The sequence below is a fragment of the Sciurus vulgaris genome, assembly GCF_902686455.1.
Source record: "Sciurus vulgaris genome assembly, chromosome: 13".
Classification (NCBI taxonomy): Eukaryota; Metazoa; Chordata; class Mammalia; order Rodentia; family Sciuridae; genus Sciurus; species Sciurus vulgaris.
The window spans coordinates 60,979,187-61,003,501 of NC_136474.1; the positions used below are offsets into that span (position 1 = coordinate 60,979,187).

A 24,315-nucleotide genomic window follows, 5' to 3' on the forward strand; every position below is an offset into this window, starting at 1 on the left:
TCTTTTTAATATGTTTTTATACGCAATTTGGCAGAATTTTATTGAGAATTTTTGCTTCTATATTCATCAGGGATATTGGTCTGAAGTTTTCTTTCCTTGATTTGTCGTCACTTTTGGTATCAGGGTGTTATTAGCCTCAGAGAATGAGTTTGAAAAGGTTCCTTCCTTCGCTATTTCTCTTTTTTTTTTTTTTTTTTTTTTTTTTTTTGTGGTGCTGGGGATTGAACCCAGGGCCTTGTGCTTGCAAGGCAAGCACTCTACCAACTGAGCTATATCCCCAGCCCGCCTTTGCTATTTCATGGAATAATTTAAGGAGTTTAATTCTTTTTTGAAGATCTTGTAGAACTTGGTTGAGAATTGTCTGGTCCTGGGCTTTTCTTAATTGGTAGGCTTTTGATGGTATTTTCTATTTCATTACTTGAAATTGTTCTATTTAAGTCATGCATGACCTCCTGATTCAGTTTAGGTAGGCCACATATCTCTAGAAATTTGTCCATGTCTTCAATATTTTCTATTTTATTGGAGTATAAATTTTCAAAATAGTTTCTAATTATCTTCTGTATTTCAGTTGTGTCCATTGTGATCTCTCCTTTTTCATCATGTTTTTTAGTAATTTGGGGTCTCTTTTTCTCTTTGTTAACATGACTAGGAGTTTATCAATTTTATTGATTTTTTTCGAAGGACCAACTTTTTGTTTTGTCATTTTTTTCAGTTGTTTCTTCTGTTTCAATTTCATTGGTTTCATCTCTGGTTTTAATTATTTCCTGTCTTTTACTATTTTTAGGGTTGACTTATTCTTCTTTTTCCAGGGCTTTGAGATGTAATGTTAGGTCATTTATTTGTTGATTTTTATTCTTTTAATAAGTGAGCTCAATACAATAAACTTTCCTCTTAGTACTTCCTAGTGTCCCATAGATTTTGGTATGTTGTATCAGTATACTCATTACCTCTATTTTTCTATTTCATCCCTGATTTCTTCTACTATCCATTCATCATTCAATAGTGTATTATTTAGTCTCCACCTGTTACAGTAGCTTCTATTTTTTTATTTTATCAATGATTTCTAATTTCAGTCCATCATGATCTGATAGAATGCAGGGTATTATCTCCACTTTTTTGTATTTACTAAGAGTTGATTTGTGGCATAAGATATGGTCTATTTTAGAGAAGGATCCATGTGCTGCTGAGAAAAAAGTGTACTCACTTGTTGATGGATAAAATAGTCTATATATGTCTGTTAAGTCCAAATTATTGATTGTATTACTTAGTTTTATAGTTTCTTTAGTTTTTGTTTGGAAGATCTATCCAGTAGTAAGAGAGGTGTGTTAAAGTCACCCAGTATTATTGTGTTGTGGTCTATTTGATTCTTGAAATTGAGAAGTGTTTGTTTGACGTACATATATGCTCCATTATTTGGAGCACAGATATTTACAATCGTTATGCCTTGCTGATGCATAATTCCCTTCAATAGAATGAAATGACCTTCTTTTTTCCTTCTGATTAACTTTGGCTTGAAGTCCACTTTATCTGATATGAGGATGGAAACCCGATTGTTAAGGAATGCATATGTGTGATGTTTTTTTCCCATCCTTTCACGTCCAGTCTGTGGATGTCTTTACCATGAGGTGAATCTCTTGCAGACAGCATATTGTTGGGTTTTGTTTTTTAATCCAATCTGCCAGTCTGTCTTTTGGTTGATGAGTTTAGGCCATTAGCATTCAAGGTTATTATTGAGATATGATTTGTATTCCTTGGTCATTTTGGTTTATTTCTGGCTTTTAATTTGATTTAGTTTCTCCTTTGATTGACCATTCTTAAGTGTAGTTCCTCCCTTTGTTGGTTTTCCTTTTTTTTTTTTTTTTTCACTTCATCTTCATGGAATATTTTGTTGAGAATGTTCTATAGTACAGGCTTTCTAATTGTGAATTCTTTTAACTTGTTTATCATGGAAGGTCTTTATTTCACCTTCAAATCTGAAATTTAATCTTGCTGGATATAAAATTCTTGGTTGGCATTCATTTTCTTTCAGAGCTCGAAATACATTGTTCTATAACCTCCTAGCTTTGAGGGTCTGTGTTGAGAAATTCGTTGAGATCTAAATTGGTTTTCCCCTGTATGTAATTTGCTTTTTTTTTTTTCCCCTCACAGTCTTTAAGATTTTATCCTTATTCTGTATGTTAGTCATTCTCATTATAAAGTGTCTTGGTGTGGGTCTGCTGTAATGTTGTACATTTGGGGTCCTGTAAGCCTCTTGTATTTGATTTTCCATTTCATTCTTTAGATTTGGAAAATTTTCTGATATTATGTTATTGAAAGATTGTATATTCCTTTGGTTTGTATCTCTGTGCCTTCCTCAATGCCAAAAATTCTTAAATTTCGTTTTTTCATGTTATCCCATAATTCTTGGAAGTTCTGTTCATGGATTCTTACCATCTTCTCTGCATGGTCAACTTTACTTTCAATATTAAATATTTTGTCTTCATTGCCTAAGGTTCTGTCTTCCAAATGATCTAGTCTATTGGTGATGCTTTCCATTTAATTTATAATTTGATTTTTTGATTCCTTCATTTCGAGGATTTTTGCTTATTTTTTTCACAATTTCTAACTTTGTATTGAAGTGATCTTTCACTTCCTGTATTTTCTCTTTGATTTCACTCTTTAGACCATCTTTTACTTTGCAGATCAGTTTAACTATGTACTTTCTAAACTCCTTCTCAGATATTTCTTTACTGTGTTGTCAGTGGATTCTCTTATTGCGGCATCTTGGTTTGTTTGGGGCACTTTGTTTCCTTGTTTTTTTTTTTTTGTTTTTTTTTCTCCCATGTTACTTGTGTGTTTTCCCATCTAGTTGTATAGATCTGAGGCAGTACAGATTCTACCCTGTAGATCTATATTGTTCCTAAAGATTTCCAGTACCCCACCTTTAAAAGGGAGACCAATATCAACAGCACCCGGTGTAAACAATATATAGCCTTAAATCTAATAGCTCCTAGCAAGGTATCCACTGCTGTCTTGCTATAAACAGAAATGATGAGTTCAATCACTGTCTACAATATAAACAGAAAATTTGCCAAAAGGGTTTACAATTTCAAGTGGTGGACAAAGAAAGAACAGAAGTAGTGTAGGACATACAGTCATGAGGAAGAAATAGAGAAGCCAAAAGTAAAAATCCACAGCAAGTGTGGAAAAGGAACCAACAGAGATTGGTCATTAGGTGGAGAAAAGGCAGAAAGGGAATCCAGGAAAACAGACAAGTGAGAAGAAGAATACATACAAAGAGGGGAAAAAAAAAAAAAAATATATATATATATATAAAAAGAATATACAACAGAACACCATGCACATATCACCATCCTCAACAAAGTGATGCATGAAAAATACCTTGCTCCAAATATAGTACAGATAGATATTAGAGAAGAAAAAATAAAAATAAAATAAATCTTGATGGAAAACTGAACAGCTGTCTCTGTCAGCATTCAAAAGTTTCTCACCATATCTCTGACTTCTCACAAGATTGCCTGGCCCAGACTGGCCCCGGCAGATCCAGACACTATCCCACTGATCTGACTTCCAGATATCCCAGGTTTGACCCATAGCAGTACCAGGATCTTAATGCTGCTGGAATTTGGAGAGAGACCACCAGGGATGAGCAATCCCCCAGGCCCTGACCAATGTCTCAAGATAGATGTGACTACATTCATCCAAATCTGGAGTCTCCCTGGTAATGGACTTCTGGGTTGTGGTCGAAGCAGTAATAGGCAGGGGTCAGTGGAAATGGCGGGGACGGAGGGCGGTGTGGTTGCAGCTGCAGGAGTACCCAGAGAGAAGACCTCCAGGTGACCTTTGGAGGATGGCAGCAGTGTTGGCAGCAGCAACAGCAACAGCAGCATCAGAAGCAACAGTATAGGTGACAGTCATACCCAGAGAACAGGCTTATAGACGTCTGCGGTAGCTGCCTCAGGAGCAGCTGCACTTGGAGAGAAGACCTCGGGGTGAAGGCAGCAACATCTGTGGCTATCATTTTATTTTTACACAGGGAATCTGTTTGAATAAAGTATGGGTAAAACTAGGTACTCATCTCCTACAGATGATATGCAGAAAATGTCTTAAAACTCATACATCACAATGATTAGGTTCAACGATTATTTATGGGACTGTAGTGGATTCTTTAAATTGAAATTCAGTGATTTCATTTGTACAAGAGCATCAACATTTGGCATCTCATTTCATGACAGTGTATCTAGAAACTTATCTTATACCAACCCTGAAAAGGATGTCTTATGATGCCTGAAATGCACATATAGCTGATTTATGCCAGAAAAGGGGACACCAAGAACACTGAAGGAGAGTCATCAGCTGTTGAGCACTTGCTTCCCCAGCAAGCTGTGGTACGTCTCAATCATACACTGCCCTTGCCAACATTTGTGCTACATCATCTTATTTGAATGATCTTATTCCTCATCTCCCTCTTTTCTTTATATTAAGATGACCATCAATCTTATATATGCATCTATAAAATGACCTTATTTATTAAGAAAACATTCCTTAACTTTAGGCCACTTCTCAAAGACACATAGATGGTCATTTTAATGTTTCCATTAGCTGGTTGTGGTGGCACACATCTGTAATCCCAGACTTGGAAGTACAAAGCCAGCCTCAGCAACTTAATGTTTCCATTGAATTATTTCTTAATTGCATAACAAACTATTTTTTCTAACACAGAAAATTACTTAGCATCATCAACAGTATGTAGGCCCTCGTGAGCTTTTATAAGAGATTAAATTCCTTTGTTTTCTCATCCTTTAAAAATGACCTTGGAAACTTCAACCAAAGTTGTGAGGTATGTATTCTTTTCAGCCCTGTCAGGCAGCTTTCCATTGCCATTACAAAATGCCTGAGATAATCCACTTAAAAGGAATAAAACTTATTTTGGGCTATGGTTTTAGCCTATCATCATGTGGTCCCATAAATTGGGCTCTGCTGGGAAGCAGAACATTATGACTGGAAGAACATGGAAGAACAAAGTAGCTCACCTCATGACAGCCAGGAAGCAGAGAGAGGAGGGAGGGATAAGGGGCCCTTCAAGGGCACATGACCTCACTACCCCACCTCCTAAGGGTTGCACCATCTCCCAACAGTGCCATAACTGGTTATCAAACCTTTAGTATATGGCCTTTGGGAAAATTTCAGATCCAAACCATACCAATTTGTCCCTGGCTCCCAAAGTCTCAAATTAACCTCATAATGCAAACTGCATTTAGTCCATCTCCAAAAATACCCAAAATCTCAACAGTTTTGGCATTGTTCAAAAATTGAAGTTCAGCTGGGGATTGTAACTCAGTGGTAGAGACTTGGCTAGCAAGTGTGAAACTGTGGTTTTAATCCCCAATATCCCGCCCCCCACCTCCGATACACACACACAAAATCTAAGTTCTAAGTCTCCTCCGAGACACAAGGCAAACCTTAGCTGTGGGCACCCATAAAAAAAAAAAAAAAAAAAAACAAGTTACATTCTTCCAAGATACAATGGTACAGGGTAAGCATTCCCATTCCAAAAGGCAGGAACAGGAAAATAGCAGGTAGAAATTAGGCCTAAACAAGAGTAAAACTTAGCAGGACAAACATTAAATCCTGTAGCTCCATGTCCAGCATCCAAGACTTACAGTGGCAAGATGTGGGCTGTAAAGGGCTTGGGAAGCCTTGCCAACTACTTGACTACTTTCTCAGGCTGGCTCCACTCATTGCCTGTACCTCCTCCCAACAGGTGTTTCATGTTCCTGGCATTTCTAATTCCCTATTGTCTCCACGATGGCTTGGGCTTCACCCTCACAGAGGCTGCTTGCAGGGATTCTGACCCTGCCACACACTACCTGGCCTCCCAGGCTTTCTTCTGCAGTCTTAGAGGAAGCCTTCATGCCTCCCAAACTCTTACATTTTGCCTACCTACAAACCAGCATCACATGGATGATGCCAAAGTCTGCCACCAGCATATGTTATCACCAGGGTCCTTTTGAACCTTTGCTATAGTGGCCTCTGAGTGTCTTGATGGCTGAACTTGGGAAAAGGAATCCTGGAAAACCAATTCTGTAGACAGTCCTGAGTGAGCAATTTGCTCTAGGGTTTTTTTCCTCTAACAAAAGTCTTTGAGTTGGCAATGGGTGGGATCCTGCTGATTCCTGAGACGTCCTCAAGGCATCTTTCCCATTATCTCATTACAAAGTACTTGGTTTCTTTTTAAAAAATTTGTCCTCTAACAAATGATTCAAAAATCATGCATGAAAATTGGGTATCTTTAAAGAATTTTTGACAGTTGATAAAATGCATATCAGTTATTATAGACACAATCCACTGAAACAATGTCCACAAGATTTGATTATAAATTCAAGGTACTATGTGGAGAGTCAGGATATTGCTATAACTGACAAATATTGTGGGAAAAGTACTTTAGAGGATCCAATGGTCATCTTGCGCTTGGGAGTAAAGTAGTTCTATGAAAACCTGAAGTGGTAGAGAATCCATGATTACACCGTTTTTCCCAACAATTTATTCACTGCTTATGAACTTCTTGATATACCTCTGAAATACTGGATTCCAACTACACTGCAAAACAGACTAACCAGAGTCCTCTGAAACTGACAACACTAATGAAAAAACAAGCAAGAGGGCTGTAAGATTACAGATTTAATACAAATAAGAAAATTCTCATTGTAAAATGGTTACACAATCAATTACTGGAATGAATTAAAATACAGTGGAACAAGTTGACAAAGTTCAATAAAGGAAAAGAGAGTAGAGTCAATATAACTCAAACAAAGATAGTGGGTCCCTATATCAATTTCAGTGGTGGTGTGGATAAACATGATTGGTTGGTTTATTATTAGAGGTATTAAAAAAATGGTATTGGCCTTTGTTCACTTAAAAATTGATATGTGCATAAACTATTTGCAAATTTGTGAACAAAGACAGGAAAGACCTCATAAACTTGTTGAATTCCAAAAGAGGTATGCTTATTATACTTAAAATTATGAAAGGAGAACCTATAAGGAAGAAAACACAATACTTCTGAACCTACTAATGTTCAAGATGATGTAGATTTGACAGGAAAAGCCATATTATTGTCAAATAGCAGGAACAACTATGATGTCAAAACAAACCACATAATGGGAAACTAACATATTGTCAAAAATGTATTGTAACTCTTTGTTTGAAGTGCTTTGCTCCATTCCAACAAAAATAATTGTTGAACAGGTCATGAAAGTCACTTCTTTGTACATTATGTAACATGTACTCAGTGTCCTATTTATAGAATTGTTTACATATATGTAAGAGATATTATATTGTTCCAGTGTCCTATTTATAGGACTATCTGTATTTTTCTCATTGACAAGAAATGATATATAAATTTCAGATTTGATTTCCAACTTATTTTAATATACCTGTGTCACTGAAATATATGCAGAATTGAAAACTTGGGGGTTAATGAATAATTAGTCCCTTACCTTTAAATTCAGTCTCTTACAAGGTCTGAGAGCATGGACAAAATGTAGACAAGTTCTTTGCTAGCTAGTAACAAGAATGGCTGCTAATTAGATTCCCAATAGAGTCCTCATTTCCAGTCCAATCTTCATTACCACAATCTTTACTATCTGCATTCCTAGAGTATACGGTCTTCTGCGCACCCACCAATATCCTATTAAGTTTTACTTAAAGCATTATAGATCTTTTTCTAGTCTGCTCCCCCAGACTCTTCTCACAAACCCATTTCAAAGGCTTCTGAATCACACCATCAGGTGTAGTCACAGCAATGACCCCACTTCTCAGTACTAATTTTATGTTAGTCAGTTTTCCATCACTGTGACAAAATACCCCAGAAAAATAAACTTAAAAAGAAGAAAGATTTCTTTTGACTTATGGTTTCAGTCCACAATTGCTTGGCCCTGTTGTACTTGGGCCTGTGACAAGGTAGTACCTCACGGTGGGGAGCTCACAGAGGAGGCGGCAATTCAGCTTATGTCAGCCAGGAAGTGAAGTGAGAAGGAGAAAGGGGCCAGGATCCCAATGTACCCTTCAAGGGCACTACTCCAATGGTCCAACTTTTTTCAATTAGGCCCCACCTCCTAAAGGTTCCACAACGTCCCAAGAGTGCCATCAGCTGGGGACTAAGCTTTCCATACATGAACCTTTGGGAGACATTTAAGACCCAAATCATAACAGGGCTCCTCACTACTCTCCTATTGTAAATCTGGTAACAGAAGACCAAATTGGAAAAATTTTAAAGAGTTATTTAATTTTGGTCTTCAGAATTCTAGTACTCAACTTATTTTTACACTGAATAACACATATAGTCCTTTTCAACAGGGAAAAAAATCCACTTGTCTAAAAAGGGAATATACTAGTTCATCATTTAAGTTGATAATGGAAACAGTAAAATACATCTGAAAATGTCTTTTCAAGGGCTGCTTAAGGATGGAAATCTGACTTACGCTTTGTAATCTCAAACATCTGAACTGACCCTGCATTGATAAGCAGAAAAGAAAATGCCTATTCTACATCCTTTCCTGTGGCTTTTATGACCCTTGAAAGGAAACTGGTGCCCATCAAAAACACTGATTTATATTAAAGGAGTGTTTGTGCCTTGGATCTTATCTTGTTTGTAAAAGCTCTATGTGCTTTGAGACCCTCATGATACTGATGGGACTTTTTCTCTAGTGTGTCTTTTTCTATGTCTGAAAAGATTTGAGCTCTGACTAAAGGCTTTGCCACATTCATGGCACTTAAAGGGTTTTTCCCCAGTATGGGTTCTTCTGTGCTGAATCAGAATTGCACTACGGCTGAAAGCCTTTGCACACTCATCACATGCAAAAGGCTTCTCTCCACTGTGAATTCTTTGATGTAGAATAAGGGCAGAACTCTGACTAAAGATTTTGCCACATTCTTCACACTTGTGTTGTTTTTTGCGAGAGGGGTTTCCTTGTTTTCTTTCAAACCTGCCATCTTGTTCCCGGATTCCTCTAGGTGTGAAACTCTGGGAGGCACTCATATGAAGGGTGTTAGTGCACAGCACTATGCCTGAGGAAGTCTTTTGCCTTGAAGCAGTTTTTACATTTGTAGTTTTGGTGTCTTCACCTGAAACAATAAACAGAAAAGCAAATGTCAGAAAGAAAGGGAAAAGAATGATCCAAATGAAAAATAAATGAAGTAGTAGCTAGAATGTGTGTGAACATCACAATGCAGAGGATGGAGTGGGTAAGATAAGATATTGAGATCATAAGGTAAAGAGAAAGGTAGCTTCCAAATATAAAGATGCAAAGCTCCAAGGAAAATGGAGAATGGTGAGTAGGGGTAAAAAGAAATGTCAGAGATTCAGGAAAGACTGGGAGAAATGAAAGGGCCTAAGATGAAGAAATATTAGAGAAGAAGAGCGACTAGAAGAAGAGGAGTCAAATGTGAGTAATAAACAAGATTTAGGACAAGAGCATTGATAAGCAAAATAAAAGCTTAATAATGATGAATGAATCAATAATTAAGAAATGAGCTGAAGAAAGCCAAAGGATCAAAAAGGAAGATGAAAAATGAAGTCAGAAAATAAAATTTAGACAAGGGAGAATTATAGACTAGGATAATTGGTACTTTAAAAGATTAAGGGTTGGGCAGGGGTTGTGGCTCAGTGACAGCACTTGCCTAGCACACCTGAGGCCCTGGGTTCGATATTCAGCACCACATAAAAATAAAATAAAGGTATTGTGTCCAACTACAACTAAAACAAAAACATTAAAAAAAAAAAAAAGATGAAGGGTAGCACAGAATACCCATCTAGGAAAAATCTCTCCTGTATATAATTTATAGTACTGGTTGAATAGCTAAGTTTCCTGTATTATTTTTGTATTGCATTTAATATCTATGAAAAAATGTACATGGCTGCTTAGGGGCTGCAGTCACTCAAATATAGCTCAGTGCAGAGTGCCTTCTGACTCAGACTGCCTGAAGCTCTAGAACTGCTCAGATCTGAAAGGCAACTTAATTTTGAGTATTCACTGAAGGAATCACTTCAGCAGTCCTCAAGGGTGGCACTTTAATGGAAGCTGAACATAGACGGCAGTTTAAAATTAATCTGCAAAAACAAACCAGGGCAATTTGAGAAATGGCTGAGGACATGACTTGGCTGGGGGTGAATGTGATGGCGGGAAGTTCCTTTATCTGAAATAATTACATAAACGGGACTGAGGGAACACAGAGAGGGACTGTTGCTAAGTGATTCTGTGGGTCCTCTCAAGGCCTAGTTAAAAGAATAACACAAAAAAAGTAGTTTGCAGGAGAAAAATGCCAGTACTGTGTATGATACTGTCTAAGATAACTGTGAGGTTTTTTTTTTTTAATCTTTATAATTCAACTTAAAATGGATCTAAATATAGTTATTCCAAAATGAATTAAATTATTTCTTGCATTTGTTCACAAATGCATGTTTATTTATAATTACTGGTTTAAATCAAAACTATTTTATAAATTGTAAAGATTTTGTTTCAAATTCATGTTCAATTGCTCTCATTATAAAGTGATCTTAATGTTTAGTCACTTCTATCAAAATCCTGGCAAAGTTAGAACTTTAGAGTACTGAGACAAGAGGTCTTCTGTAGAAGCCCAATAAAACATAATTCAGTACCACAGAAATCATGCTGCAGCTTTAAGAGATGGTTGTTATCCTATCCTGGTTCTGTATGCTTTGTATTACAAAATCCTAGTGTCTTTGGCTGCTTCAATTTTTTATGCATTTTTTTTTTTTTTAATGTAGGAAAGGTTCCCATGAGGACATTCACAGGTGGAACACAGTCCTTGTCAATACCAGGAGCACAGGTCCTGGCTTTGAGAATGATCACTTCTGTAGTCACCGCTACACCAGACAAGGATGTTTTCCTTCCCACTCCTAATGGAGTATGGAAAGATTTTCACTTTTCTCCTGGTTAAGCCAGGATGATTTTTAGACTAGAGGTGTTAAGTGCCAAGCAAGAGTCAGGAATCTTTTCTAAATATCTCTCTAAATTTCTATATTTTCATTTTCCTATAATTTCTTATCAAAACTGCTTTGGAAAAAGTCTAACTTTGCTTAGCCAATCAACCACTTCTGAAATATAAAGCCGTGTATGTGTGTAAGAATTCCTCCCAAATGGGATTTCTCTCCATCTCTGGCATTCAACTCCCTTATTCTGCTTTGTTTTCTTCCCACAACACTCATTTTTTAAGTATCTGAAATGGAAGAATAGATTGTTATGCCAGTCACTTTGGAGCATTTTTGTAAAAACTGATGCAAAGAGCAAGAGAAGCCAGGTTAAGATGTGAAGGAGCAGAGAAATATATTCAAAGCACTGTGACAGAGCCAAGTCATTTCAGCAGTACTGTGGGCAACTCTCACAAGTAACTGAGCAGTTACACAGGAATTGATGGGACAGATCGGTGGCTACACAGTGTACCCTGAAGTCCCACAGAAGGGCCTCAGAGGCTTCCTGAAGGGAAAAGAGATGAGAATCAGGCTGACCTGGAGGTCTTATGTGCTGGGACTGCCCACTCCCTGCTTCAGACAGAGTAGCTGTGTTTTCATCTGGTTTATATAGTAGAACTCCATGTAAAATTTCATTTGTGAAAGGGTCATGCCATGCTTAAAAAATGTTTGAAAATCCTGATGGAGTTAATGTCAAGGATTTTAAAACTGAAGATTTTCTAAAAATCTATAAAAAAGAAACAAGACCCAAATAGGACAAATAACTGGAAATTCTCACAGTGAGGATTACACAAGAGAAGAAATTTGAGGCCATCTCTAACAAAGCAGCCAAGATGTGTGTGGCAGGCTGGGCCCGTTTCATCTCCCACCATGAACCGAGTCCTGCCCCCTGCCCCCTGCCCCCTCACTGTGATGTCTTAAGAAGTATGGTTCCCACGGTGCCCACTGGAACTGCTTCTTCAAGGGCTTGAGCTGGCTATTTGTTAACTCTTCAGTGATTTTCCAGGGGGCCACTTTCTCTGCAGTTCTGTCCTTCCTCTGTCCAAAAAAGACCTGGAAGAGTTAGGTATATAACTGAGTCTGGAGAAGGGCAGTGGGTAGGGACTTGAAGATAAAATAACACAGAAGAAAGTATCCTGGACACAGAAAAGGGAGGGAAAAATGTGCAGACGTATTCACACATATGTCTCAGACATATTCCTGAGACACCCAGAAACACATTCATTAGCCTACACTTCTAGTTAACTCCAGTTGTGCTAAGTGGAAATAGGATTTAATAGTGCACCCCTCCCCCATGATCTGCCGCAGTCATGCCCCCACAGGTACCCTTCTTACCTGCTCAACTGGACGGTCAACCTCTCTCTCCACATCCTTCAGCAGAGTCACGGCTTCCTCTCCGTTCTCTGGTCGGTGCAGCTGCACCCAGGCTTGCAGCTCCGTGGGCAGGATAGCCAGGAACTGCTCCAGCACCAGCAGTTCTAGGATCTGCTCCTTGGTGTGCTCCTCTGGCCTTAGCCAGTGATGACAAAGTTCCCGGAGCTGGCTTAGAGCCTCCTGGGGTCCAGGTGAATCCTCATAGGCAAACTGCCTGAACTGCTGGCGAAAGGTCTCTGGGCTGTAGCAGTTGTTCCAATGGAGTCTGGAGTCCCGATCACAGGCCCCTTCTTCCTCTTCCATCTTCACTATAAGAATCCTGTCGGGCTCCTCTGGAGTTTGTGGGAGGCATGTTGACAACTCTCTCAAATTTGCAGACATGCTGACTGGCAATTGCTCAGGACTGTTAAGCTCTCCCCACAAGGAGGTGGTGCTCTTCTTATGGACAATCCTTAAATCTGACTAAAGAAACAAGCGGAAACAAGACAGACAAAAGACAAATGCTTCTTAGAACCAAACAACTAAAATTATAACATAAGGCTGCACAGAAAGTACCAACCTTAATCTCGAGATAAATCATATTTTCAAAGAATATACTTAAGAGAACCAAATAGTTAAGACTCATTAATTCATTTGCATGAGTAATTCCCAATTTATTTTGAAATTCATGCTCCTGAGGTTAAATATTACAATAGAAGATCAGCCAGGATTTCAAATGAGCTTCCAAAGAATTAAATAAGGGAAGCCTTTTGAAAGCTGTGACTCTGCAACAGGTTCAAAGAATTAGTTTTATCTAGTCTGTTGCAAAGAGCTGGAAGTTTTATGAGAGTAGTACTTTCTGAGAATTCTCACAACTTCATTAATTGTTAAAATAATGTTATTTTCACATTAAAATATTTAAAAAATAGTGCCATATTCATCTGTATTATTGTAATCCTATTTTCATAATCATTTCTATTTTCCATCATAACATCAATATTATTGACTCAACTATTATAGAATATTTACTTGTGTCTAATTTTCACTATTATAATTAATGTTGGGAGGCCCATCTTCATAAATATACTATTTTTCTCCTTTCAGATCATTTCCTTTAAGCATGTCCCAAGGTCTCTGCTTATTGGGGTCAAAAGAGAGTTAAAAATTCTGTCTTGCTGTGTTTAATCAACTAAATTGCAAAATAGACTATCAATTCATAGTGCCACCAGCAATACAGTGATGTGTCAAGGTGATGATTTCTGCAAGTATTGTTGGCTTGTTAGCAGGAAAGCAGCAGGAAAGACCATTTTCTTAGTACCATTTTAGGGTATGCAACGCCAGTAACTAATCGCATTTTAAAAGCTGGATAGTAGTCTGTTATAACGTTTGTACAAGTTCAGAAATGACTAATTAAAATCTTAGGCGTGTCCCTATCACTTTCCTCATTTCATAGGCTGCCATTTGATTCCCCTTCACTTCACCAAGCATTTATAGACACTGAGACCCGACGGTTACCTGAATAAAGCTTGTGGCTTCACAAACTTATGTTACATAATGATACTTTATAATATTTGTGGTGTGAGGCAAATAATAGTAGACAAATATAGGATTTAATATGTGTCAAGCACTTTTCCAAGTCCCTTAATAAATAAAACTGACTTAAATCCTCATAAAAGCCCTGGAGGTTATTTTTTTATTTCTGTGTTGTAGATAAAGAAGCTGTCACAGCAAAGCTAGGTTCTGTGGCCAAGGACAAAAGGAAAAAGTCCGGGTATGATTCCAAAAAGTCCACATTTCTCCAGGGTGCTTTGCAGTCAAAAGGCCAGAGGCATGCAAGGCCCTTTGAGGGACTACTGCATACAGGCCCAGAGCAGAGGAGGAAATGGTCAGGAGCAGCACACACAGATGAACCAAGAAAGAAGAGGAGAAGGGAAAAAGAAATGATAAGGGTTGACCTTGTTTGAAGCCCTCCAGGAACCCTAGAGACCAAGTGAGGGAACCTAAGGCTATCGGAGCCTTCTGGAAGTCGCAGAAGAGTCGGCAGGGGAATGCACTGCCACTTCACCATCAGGGGAAGAATCAGTTGTCTCCACAACTGCTCTCAGCTCTACACCTGAGACGAGGGCACGATTTCCCCAACGTCACACGATGACCTGTAAGGGGCAGGGTCCCTGGAGCCGAGGCTGCCCCCAGACCCCTGGATCCTAGAGTCACTGTGGAAGAACTACTCTAATCCAAACTCTCCTTGGGAGGGCAAGCACGGGATTCGCCCCCTGACCGCCCCTTCCTCCAGCTCGCCGACCTCGCCTCGGCGCGACCGTGGGGGGCGCGCGGCGGGTGGGAGGGGCAGGGTTCAGCTGGAGGGGCAGGAGTGCAGGGAAGGTCCAGGGGAGGTGGCCGCCCGGGTGGGGGAGGAAAACGGGGAGGCAGAGAGGACCCCAACGGGGGTGCGGAGGGGCTGCGCCTGCGGCAGAAGGACGAGTGGTGATAGGTCTGCGCCGAACCCACCCCGTGTTGGCCGCTTCTGCCCGCGGCCTCTGCACCTTAGGTTCTCACCTCGCAGCGGGGAAGGACTGCCCTGGAGCGCCTGGCGCGAAGCTGCTTCCGGCGGGGTGGGGGCGGGGCCTGGGCTGCGCCAGCGGTTGCCCTGGAGACGAGCGGCGCGCGGCCTCGGGCTGCCTGCGGAGGGCTTGAGAGCCGGCGGTGGGGAAGCGGACGGCTGGGGAGCTCTGCTGCTCTGCGTCTGGCTCAAATAAACCGGCACTGTTGCCTCTTAGAGTAAGCTGCTTAACATCCTATCATCTCCTCGTCCAACAACTCGGTAAAGTTATTCCCACTCTACAAACAATAAACCCCAAGTTTCTGGACCTGCCGGGTCACAGGCGGGTGGGAGCGGGGGGCCCACCGTGCTTTCGGAGCGCGCGGTCCTCGGATGTCTTCGCGCTCCTGACGGCGCTTATGCCCGGGTGTTGCCCTTTCAAGGAAAATCTTCCAATCCCATTTCTTTCACAGGCGGACACAGTGGTACTTAGAAAGGGGAGAACCTGGCCCACCACACATTTCGTCACCAGTACATACACTTACATTAAGTGCAATTGAAAAATAAGTTTGGGACTAAAAAATGTTAACAGCCCAGCATGCTGGCTTCCTCCTCCATCCACTTTCTTAAGGAGTCCTGGAAATTATAGAGGGAAGTGGGGAATTAGGGACAGGACAGAGATGCTACAAAGCCATTTGCTTATTCATCAACAGCAATAGCAAGATGAAAACACTTTTTGTAGCACCCCCAAAGGGTATGAGAATATTGGATCCTGAAGTGAAGAGAGAAAAGGTTGATTTACTAGCATTCTATGACCTAGGGCATTAGGGGAGAAACAAAGACTGTAACTTTGAAGACATTGAAAAATTACAATTTAAAATTGCCCTCAAATTGCAAATTGAGGAAACTCCTACTGCAAACAAGAGGCTTTCACAGGATGTGATTCCCCTCCCACCGCCCCCGACCTGCAACTCCACAACTTGCAGCACAAATAGCAAGACAGCCCAGAAATGCGTAGGGACTGTGTTTGTTATGGTTGATGGATTTGGGTTAAATGACTCTAGGCAATAAAGAATCTGAAACAAGGGTGATGTTTGGCCAGGTTATGAAGTCACAAAAGGTGATTGAAGGATAAAATGGAAGGAGAATGAGGAACTGAAAAGCTTGTAAGACTTGGCAAGAGGTCAAGGTTGAATTCATGGGCATGGGTTCCACCATATAGCCAGATCTCAGAGGCTAAAGTTAAAAACAAACAAAAAGGAGCAATTGACAACTGTATTAGTTTCCTGTTGCTTCCATAACAAATGACCACAAACCTGGTGACTTAAAATAAAATTTATTCCCTCATAGTTCTGGAGACCAGAAGTAAAAAGTCTGTTTCACTGGACTTCAGTCAAGGTGTCAGCAGGGCAGGAAAGTATTTGCTCTGGAGATTCTAGGGGAGAATTCATTCCTTTCTTTTCTCATCTTCTAGTAGCTATCTGTATTCCTTGGCTGTGGCTGTATCACTTTAATCTTCAAGGCCAGCATCTTCAAATTTCCCTCTACCTTCATCTTCTAAAGATACCTGTGGTTGTTTCCCAGATAATCCAGAGTAATCTGTCCATCCCGATATCCTTAATTTAATCACATCTGCAAAGATCATTTTTCCAAATAAAGTAATACATAAATTTCACTAGATTGGTACCTGACAACTTGGAAGACCACTTTTTTAAACCTAGCATAGCAGCCAACTTTGTCTTAGCTAAATAGAAAACTGCCTCAAAAAGAAAGCTTTGAGAAAGCAGATATTTCAGAGTTTTAACCCATGGCCTATAGGTTGTGGGCCCAGTGTAGTAAACACTAGATAGATGTGGTAACTTCAGTTTAAATTTAATTAAAATTAAAGCAAATTAGAAAATAAATTCTTCAGTCCTACTTACTGCATTTCAAGTGCTCAATAGCCTCATGTGGCTTTGGTACAATAGTGACTGTTAAGGTTTAGATGTGAGTGTCCCCCAAAAAACTCACAAGTGAGACAATGCAGGAAGGTTCAGAGGAGAAATGATTGGGTTGAATTAATCCCTGGATGGGATTAATTGAAATGGTAGGGTATGGCTGCAGGAGGTGGGGATTGGGGCATGGCTATGGGTATATATTTTGTATCTGATGAGTGGAGTGTCTCTCTTTCTCTGCTTCCTAATCTCATATAAGCTGCTTCCCTCTGCCACACATTCTGCCATGACATTCAACCTCACCTCAAGTCCCTAGGAATGGAGCCAGCCTTCTATGAACTAATAACTTCTGAAACTGTGAGCCCTCAAATGAACTTTTTCTCTTCTATAATTGTGCTGGTCAGATCATTTAGTCACAGCAGTGAAAAAAGCTGACTAAGATAGTGGCTTTGTACCAGTTAAAACTTATTTTAGTTATTGTACAGATGTGGGAGAGATCTTTAGTTGCTTACTTGGTAAATGTTCCTGAGGGAACAAAAACACCAAACAACCTGAAGATGGTATCATATACTGTGAAAAGCCGTCCTTATTTAGCAGAATCAGACTAGGTTGAGCTATGGGACGTAGAGGCCTGGCTTTTAGGAACTACCAGGAAGTATGTGGCACTGCATGGGAGTGGTTCCCTGTCTCCTTTAATATTCCCCCTTAAGAGAATGGCTCCCCTAACTCCACCCTATCCTGTCCATCACAGAAGAAGTTCCTTCCAGTCCTTGCCCTCTTTACCTATTTATTATAAATAAAAGAGAGTTGGGTGAGTTGTTGTGGTAAGAGGCCAGAGCTTATATGGCCAGACTTGTCATGCCTACTCTCATTTAAAAAGAATATTGGCTCTGTGTGTTTTATTGAGTAGATAAGTTTTTTGGGTAATAGAATAACAGCAACATCATCCTCTGGCAGTTAACCCTTTTCTCATCCACATGAGATATGGCAGAGAGGACCCCACCGTATACGTGGAGATTAACTGCCTTGGAATTAACTTCTGGTGTCTCTTCCTAACTTCTGGGGGTGGCCCACGATCCTTGCCATTCCTTGGCTTACATCTATATCATTTCAACCTCCGCTTCTGTCATCACATGGGCTTCTTTCCTCTGTTTTTCCATGTCTCATCTCCTCTTAAAGGACACCAGTCTTTGGGCTTAGGGCCCACCCTAATCCAGTCTGATTTCATCCTAACTAATTATATCTTTGAAAAAACATACATTTTATCCAAGGTCACATTCTGCCCAGATGGTCACAAACAGTATAGTGCCTTTACCAGCTAGCAGTTTATTGAAATTAATCCTTATTTTTCTACTGTCTAACATGAAATGGGCCTTGTCAATCTTTTCCCTATAGTAAGGGACGCGGAGCTGTGATTGTCAGTAGAAGGTGCCAGAGGGACATTGCAGGAGGGAGGGCTTCCCTTCCCATTGTGATGTGCTGGCAAGGCAAACTCAGCCAGCTTCTCCAGGACCCAGCAGCAGCTTTCCCTGGCAGCAGTTTCCCGCATGTTCTTGGCAGTATTGTAACAGTACCTCCAATGAGCTGCTTCCCAGTAAATGGTTTTCCTTTGCACCCTAGAGGAAAGATTTCTGACAAGTTCTGGAGGGCAGATTTCTAGCAAGTTCCACCACCATGGCACAACAGTAATGTTTCTGCTATCCAGTGAGCCATGACTATGTACTACAGAGGAGGCTTCTGATAATCAGCAGACAAAATGTCACACTTTGCGGACATAAGTGCCCCTGCCCCATCTCATCAGGCTTCTAAAGGGAAAGTTGAAATGTCCCGTAAAAGGCAAATCTGCTTGAAAGTGAATCTTAACCCTTATATTACACCATATACACATTATTTTAAAATGGGTAACCAACCTACATATAAGAGTTAAAACTGAAACTGCTAGAAGAAAATAGTTTTAAAAACCCTATGTAACCTTAGATTAAGCAAAGGTTTTTTAGATAAGGCACAAGAAGGAAGAACTATAGGGGAAAAATACGATTTTGTTCTTCAAAAGATGCCATTAAAAAGCAAATGGAGAGAAAATATTCGTAAAACATAACGAATGAAGGATTTGTCCTCATAGTAAATAAAACTCTTACAACTCAAGACAATCTGATTTTTCAAAACATGGCAAATAAGCACATGAAACTTTGATCAGCTCTTTGGTCTTTAAAGAAGTTTCATTAAAGACCACAGTGGGAGCCTGGGTGTGTAGCTCAGCACTTTGCAAGTGCAAGACACTGGGTTTGATCCCTAGCACCTCAAAAACAAAAATGTTACTTAAATACACAAATAAATGAGCTCCAGTTTGAGTGCTGTGGTGTTTCTTGAACTACCTCTGGAAGAATAGTTCTCCAACAGACTTTCAGCCTCTTCTCTATTTGCTGCTGCTAGAGTTTGGCTGAAGATCCTTAGACAGAAAGGCCAGGGACTGTTCTACTACAGCACCAGAAGCTGCCCTTTCATATACATTATTTATTTCAGTCACAGTTGGCAGGGTTTTGTTTTGTTTTGTTTTGTTTTTTTGCAGTGCTGGGGATTAGAACCCAGGGCCTTGTGCTTGTGAGGCAAGCACTCTACCAACTGAGCTATATCCCCAGCCCCCTGGCAGGGTTCTTAGAGGCAGCTCAGATCTGCCAAGTGAGCAGAACAGCAACATTTCCTGGAATATTTTAGACAGATCTATAGTCCACGGCTGTCAGCTATGTTCTTCTTCCCCCTTCAGTTTATACTGGTTCCTCTTTCCTTTACAGCCCAGAAAACCTTCACAGTACCTATTCTAAACTCAACAGACATCCGGGCTATGAAGTGAAGCAGAAAAACAGTTATTATCATGGGTTTTCCTCTTCAGAAGTCAACCAGGAACGGCAAATTGCAAACCTTCCTTGGAACAGAGACATCTGCTAATGAGGGCAACGTTTGGAAAGATAATTTTATCAGTGGAAACATAGTTAAATTTCCCACATAATTTGCTGCTATAACACCATTATACACAGAGTCACATTTATTTTAGAATGCTTTGTTTTGTAAAGCACTAAATGGAACGTGGAAACATGGATTAAGGAGATTGAACTTCTACCAACATGAAGATATGACTCCACTTACAGCTAACACAGGATATTTTCCGTGCTGAGGAACCTCCTTAGGGTGACGTGGGGTGGGTTTGTGACCTGGATAGAAAGTCCTTTCCTGGAATTTTATATAGTGATGCAGGAAGAGTTACATTCTTTCCCCTGGAATAATGGAGTTTATTACAGGTTATTATGCATTTTCCAAAATTTCTTTTCCACAAAAGACAACCAAAGAGCATTAACTATGAGATTTTCCTTTTCGCATATGGGAAATCAATTCACTAATATTAGCACCAAAAGAACTTACATTTTGTAAGCATTTAATATTACTGTTGTTACACGGCAGGGACCTTTTGCAAACTGAAGCAGCATAGAGACCCCCAGCCCCCACTTTGAACCCTTATTTTTGCAGTCAGTTCAGAAAAATTTCAGACACGTCCCTCAGAATAATGGGCATGAGTTTATCAGAAGGGATAGGAAAGGGAATAGGGACACTCTCAAGAAAGAGAGTGGGTCCTCAGAGAGGAGAGGGGCAGCATCCCTCTTCTGCCCTCCAGTTATATTGGGGTCCCAATCAAGTTTTATCAGGGTAGTTTTCAGAAAGTCTTGCCCAGGTCCACCTCTTGACCTTTGACTGACAACAGGATGTTCAATCTTTCAAGTCCTCACTGGCATGACAACTCTAGGTCACTTGGTTCATGCTGATCAGTTCTAACTGGAAGCTGTTCTTACAGATTTTATGATTAGGGGGAATTATCCTTGTCTCCCTAAGTTTCTGGAACTTTTCCACATAAGGGTCACAAAAGTGCCCCCTTCAGGGTAACTTGGGTTCTTGTCACCATTTCAGGCCTGCATTTCTCCTGCAGATAGCAGGTAGTTTGCTGAGGAATGTAACATAGCCTGTCCACTTAAACCAGGCAGGGCTGGCTGTAAGTAAGTTGCTTAAAAGAGAAAGCATGTGGGGGTCAGCACAGTGGGCCCAGTTTATAGGATTATTCTCTTAACCTCTGTTCCCATTGCTTACATCTGTCTGTCCCCTATCAATGTGACAAGTGCTTTGTACACATCAGCACACTGAATCCTCTCTGCCAACAGGAAGTGCTTGTTACTCATTGAATCATGGCTGGTCTCCTCTCCAGGGCCCAGTCCTTTTGTACCGTAGAACACCCAGATATTAAAGGAATCTATATCAAGAGATTTCAGGAGCCAGGGCTCCTCTGGCTTAGCGTGAGTCTTGGGAGTCTGCAGGGGAGCTTTGCCCAGGGCTTTCAGCCTAGGGCTTCTTATTGAAAAATCCTCATTGAATCCTATCCTGGCAAATCTGTGATCCCCTTTCCCAGAACTGTTGCCAGAAAAAGGTTTGAGTGGACATGCAGATTACAGTGAGCTGGGAACTAAATTCTGAGAGCAGAAAGGAGGCATCAAGTGTAAATTGTTGTAACAGGAAACGTTAACTTCTGTGATACTGTTTTCCATAAATGCCCCCTTCGCCTTCTACCATGACCATTAAATCATGAGACTGAAAGGATCTTTTCAGGAGACAGAAGAACCCCAAAGAGTTTTTCTAAATAATTTTTAAAAATCTCATAATAGGCATAATAGTCTTTAGAGCCAAGGTTTGTTTGTTTACAACATTGAGCTTTTTTTTTTTTTTTTTTTTTTTTTTTTTTTGTGGTGCTGAGGATTGAACCCAGGGCCTGTGCATGCAAAGCAAGTAGTCTACCAACTGAGCTATCTCCCCAGCCCTGAGCTTATTTTTTTAAAGTAAATTTTTAAAGAAATTTTATTATTTTTCTTTTTCTGAATTATAAAAATTCATCTTTGAAAATCAAAAGTGAACCTCAAATATAAATCTAATAGCAGGGCTGGGGATATAGCTCAGTTGGTAGAGTGCTTGCCTTGCAAGCACAGGGCCCTGGGTTCAATCCCCAGCACTGCAAAAAAAATAAATAAATAAAAATAAATAAATAAAAAAATCTAATAGCATAAGCAACAGTGAGTCAAGAAAAATGTGTGATGGCATGGGTTAAAATGGAACCAGCGAGTGTATGGGAAAACAGGAATGTGGGTGGGAAGTGATTGAAACAGTGACTGGTGGCTCTCTGGGGAAGACATGGTAGTTGCCTGTCCAACTTCATTTCTCTTTTTTTTTTTTTTTTTTTTTTTGCCAGGAGAACCCTTATTTGGGGGAGAAACCAGTGCTCCTCCCTTGCACATCAGAATCCAGTTCCTCTGTGCTGGCTACTCACATTTCAAGCCTCATTTGCAGCTAGGGCTGGCTGAGAGACACAGTTCTTAGTAATGAGAATGCAGGAAAAATCTGGAAAGATTTTATGAAAGACTTTCCTCTTATAAAAGGGAAACCCTTTATTCCCTCCTTCTTATTCCTGATTTGAATGCAGTTATGTGAGAAGGTGATGCTTGAAGTTGTACTAGTTATTTGGAAACTGTGAGGCAATAAACAAAAAGATGAAATGCAAGCACACTGAAGATGGCAAGTGTGACAGCAGGCAAGTGTGCCCCCACTCAGGAACCTAACCCACATTCCTAGCCCCTGGAACCTGTAAACATGTTGTTGTTTGGCATGGAAGAATTAAGGTTGCATATTGGTTGACTTTCAGGGATTATTTTGAATTATCTAGGTGGCTGTAGTGAAAGCACAAAGGTCCTTTAAAGTAAAAGAGGGAGGCAGAAAAGGAAGTCAGAATGAGAGATTTGAATATGCCACATTACTGGATTTGAAGACAAGAAAGAGCCATGAGCCAAGGTGTGTAAGCAAGGTCTAGAAGCTGGAAAAAGCAAGGACACAGATTTCCTCATGGAGCCTTCAGAAGGAGCACCGCCCTGATGTCAGGATGGCTTCAGCCTAGTTAGAACCATTTCAGATTTCTGACTTTCAGAAACAATGAATCTGTTTTGTTTTAAGCCATTAACTTTGTTACAGCAGCTATGGGAAACCAATACAGTTACTCATGAGCAAACTATTTCCCAGCCCCTTTTACAACAAGTTGTGGCAGTATATATGTTATTGCTTCTCAGTTACACCCTGGAAAGGAAGTTCCTTCCCCTCAACTTATGTTTTCTTTATTCTATAAAATAGAACATTCATGCTATAGTTTGAATCTGGAATGTCCTTCAAAGGCTTATGTGTTAAAGGCTAGATTCCCCAACCTGTGGTGTTATTAGGAGGCAGCAGAACCTTAGAAGGTGGGGCCTAATGAAAGGAAGTTAGGTTATTGGGGGTGTGTTCTTTCAAGGGGACATTGGGACCTCTGTCTCCCCCTCTCTTTCTCTCTCTGTCTCTCTTTTGCTTCCTGGCTGCCATGGATTAAGAAACTCCTCCACCAAGAACTCCCGCTATGTGTTCTTCAACACAGGTCCAAGGCAACATGGCCAAGTAACTGTGGACTGAAACCTCTGACTACAAACCAGAATAAATCTTCCTCTTAAGTAAATTATTTGAGGTATTTTTTTTTCTTAGTGATAGAAAACAGACTAACACTATGCACATAGGAGTGATTTACCTGCTTTTACTTTATGAATGTGGACAACCCTGTAGGACTTGGCTAAAATCATGGGCAGAATAGCCTTAACCGCTGAATAACAGCAAAGGCAGAGACACAGACACTTGATCATCCATCCACTGAGACTTATGTATGAAAGTAGAATAAATCCTTAACCTTGTTTAGGTACCTGGTAAGCACAGAGCAAATTCTATGAAATAGAGATAGTCTCAATTCCAATTTTTAAATTTTAAAATGTGTTATTATTTCAGCCCAAATATTTTCTTTTTGTTTGTTTGTTTTGTTTTGCCATGCTAGGGATTAAACCCAGGGCCTTGTGCTTGCCAGGCAAGCACTCTACCAACTGAGCCATCTCTCTAGCCCATTCATGTTCTTTTGTATTGATACTTTGCTAAAGTCATCAAATGAATTGTCTTTCTTTATGATCTTTTGAATATTTGTCAAAAGTAGATGCTGTAAAATCATAAGCCTTCTCCATTTCTTTCCACTGAAGGATAAAATATTAATATGTTAAATTAAATATTAGGAAATTCACCCATAGATTTTTCCCAGAATTTGCAATATTTCAAAATAAGAGAATTTCAAAATTAAATCTTATGTCCCATTTACATCCTCATTGTCTAATTTGTTTACTTTCTTCTTTATTTTTCCCAAGATAAATTTGCTATCAGCAAACTTTACTTTCAATAATTATAACTTGATGAAAACTTCAATAACAAAAGTTTTGATACTCCATTTCTTGAATATTTTGATTTAAGAGTTCCAGCTAATGTTAAGCAAATTCAACAAAAATTTAGGCGATTTATTTACAAAGACACTATTGTGGGAAATTTGAGAGGAGTTACAACACAGTTATTCAAAA

The 24,315-nt window shown here is 39.9% G+C and overlaps 1 protein-coding gene and 1 long non-coding RNA gene across 5 annotated transcripts; one reads left to right on the plus strand and one right to left on the minus strand.

The window, feature by feature from the left end:
* Positions 1-3,656: 3,656 nt before the first annotated feature.
* ZNF396 (zinc finger protein 396) lies at positions 3,657-14,962 on the minus strand. 4 transcript variants are annotated; one of them, XM_079109204.1, is made up of 4 exons: positions 14,903-14,962; positions 12,329-12,829; positions 11,902-12,031; positions 3,657-9,126 (listed from the first exon to the last, which is right to left on the minus strand). In XM_079109204.1, the coding sequence occupies exons 2-4, from the start codon at positions 12,746-12,748 to the stop codon at positions 8,681-8,683; spliced, it is 996 nt and encodes a 331-aa protein (XP_078965330.1). In that variant the 5' UTR covers positions 12,749-12,829; positions 14,903-14,962; the 3' UTR covers positions 3,657-8,680. The 4 variants fall into 4 exon arrangements, with proteins under 4 accessions (XP_078965330.1, XP_078965327.1, XP_078965328.1 ...); XM_079109201.1 differs by having other exon boundaries at positions 11,902-12,046; XM_079109202.1 differs by having other exon boundaries at positions 11,902-12,046; positions 14,890-14,944.
* Positions 14,963-15,038: 76 nt separating this feature from the next.
* Positions 15,039-23,907, plus strand: LOC306643208. Its single transcript, XR_013758852.1, has 3 exons — positions 15,039-15,167; positions 21,025-21,156; positions 22,101-23,907. It is a non-coding gene; the product is annotated as an uncharacterized lncRNA (long non-coding RNA).
* Positions 23,908-24,315: the final 408 nt, after the last annotated feature.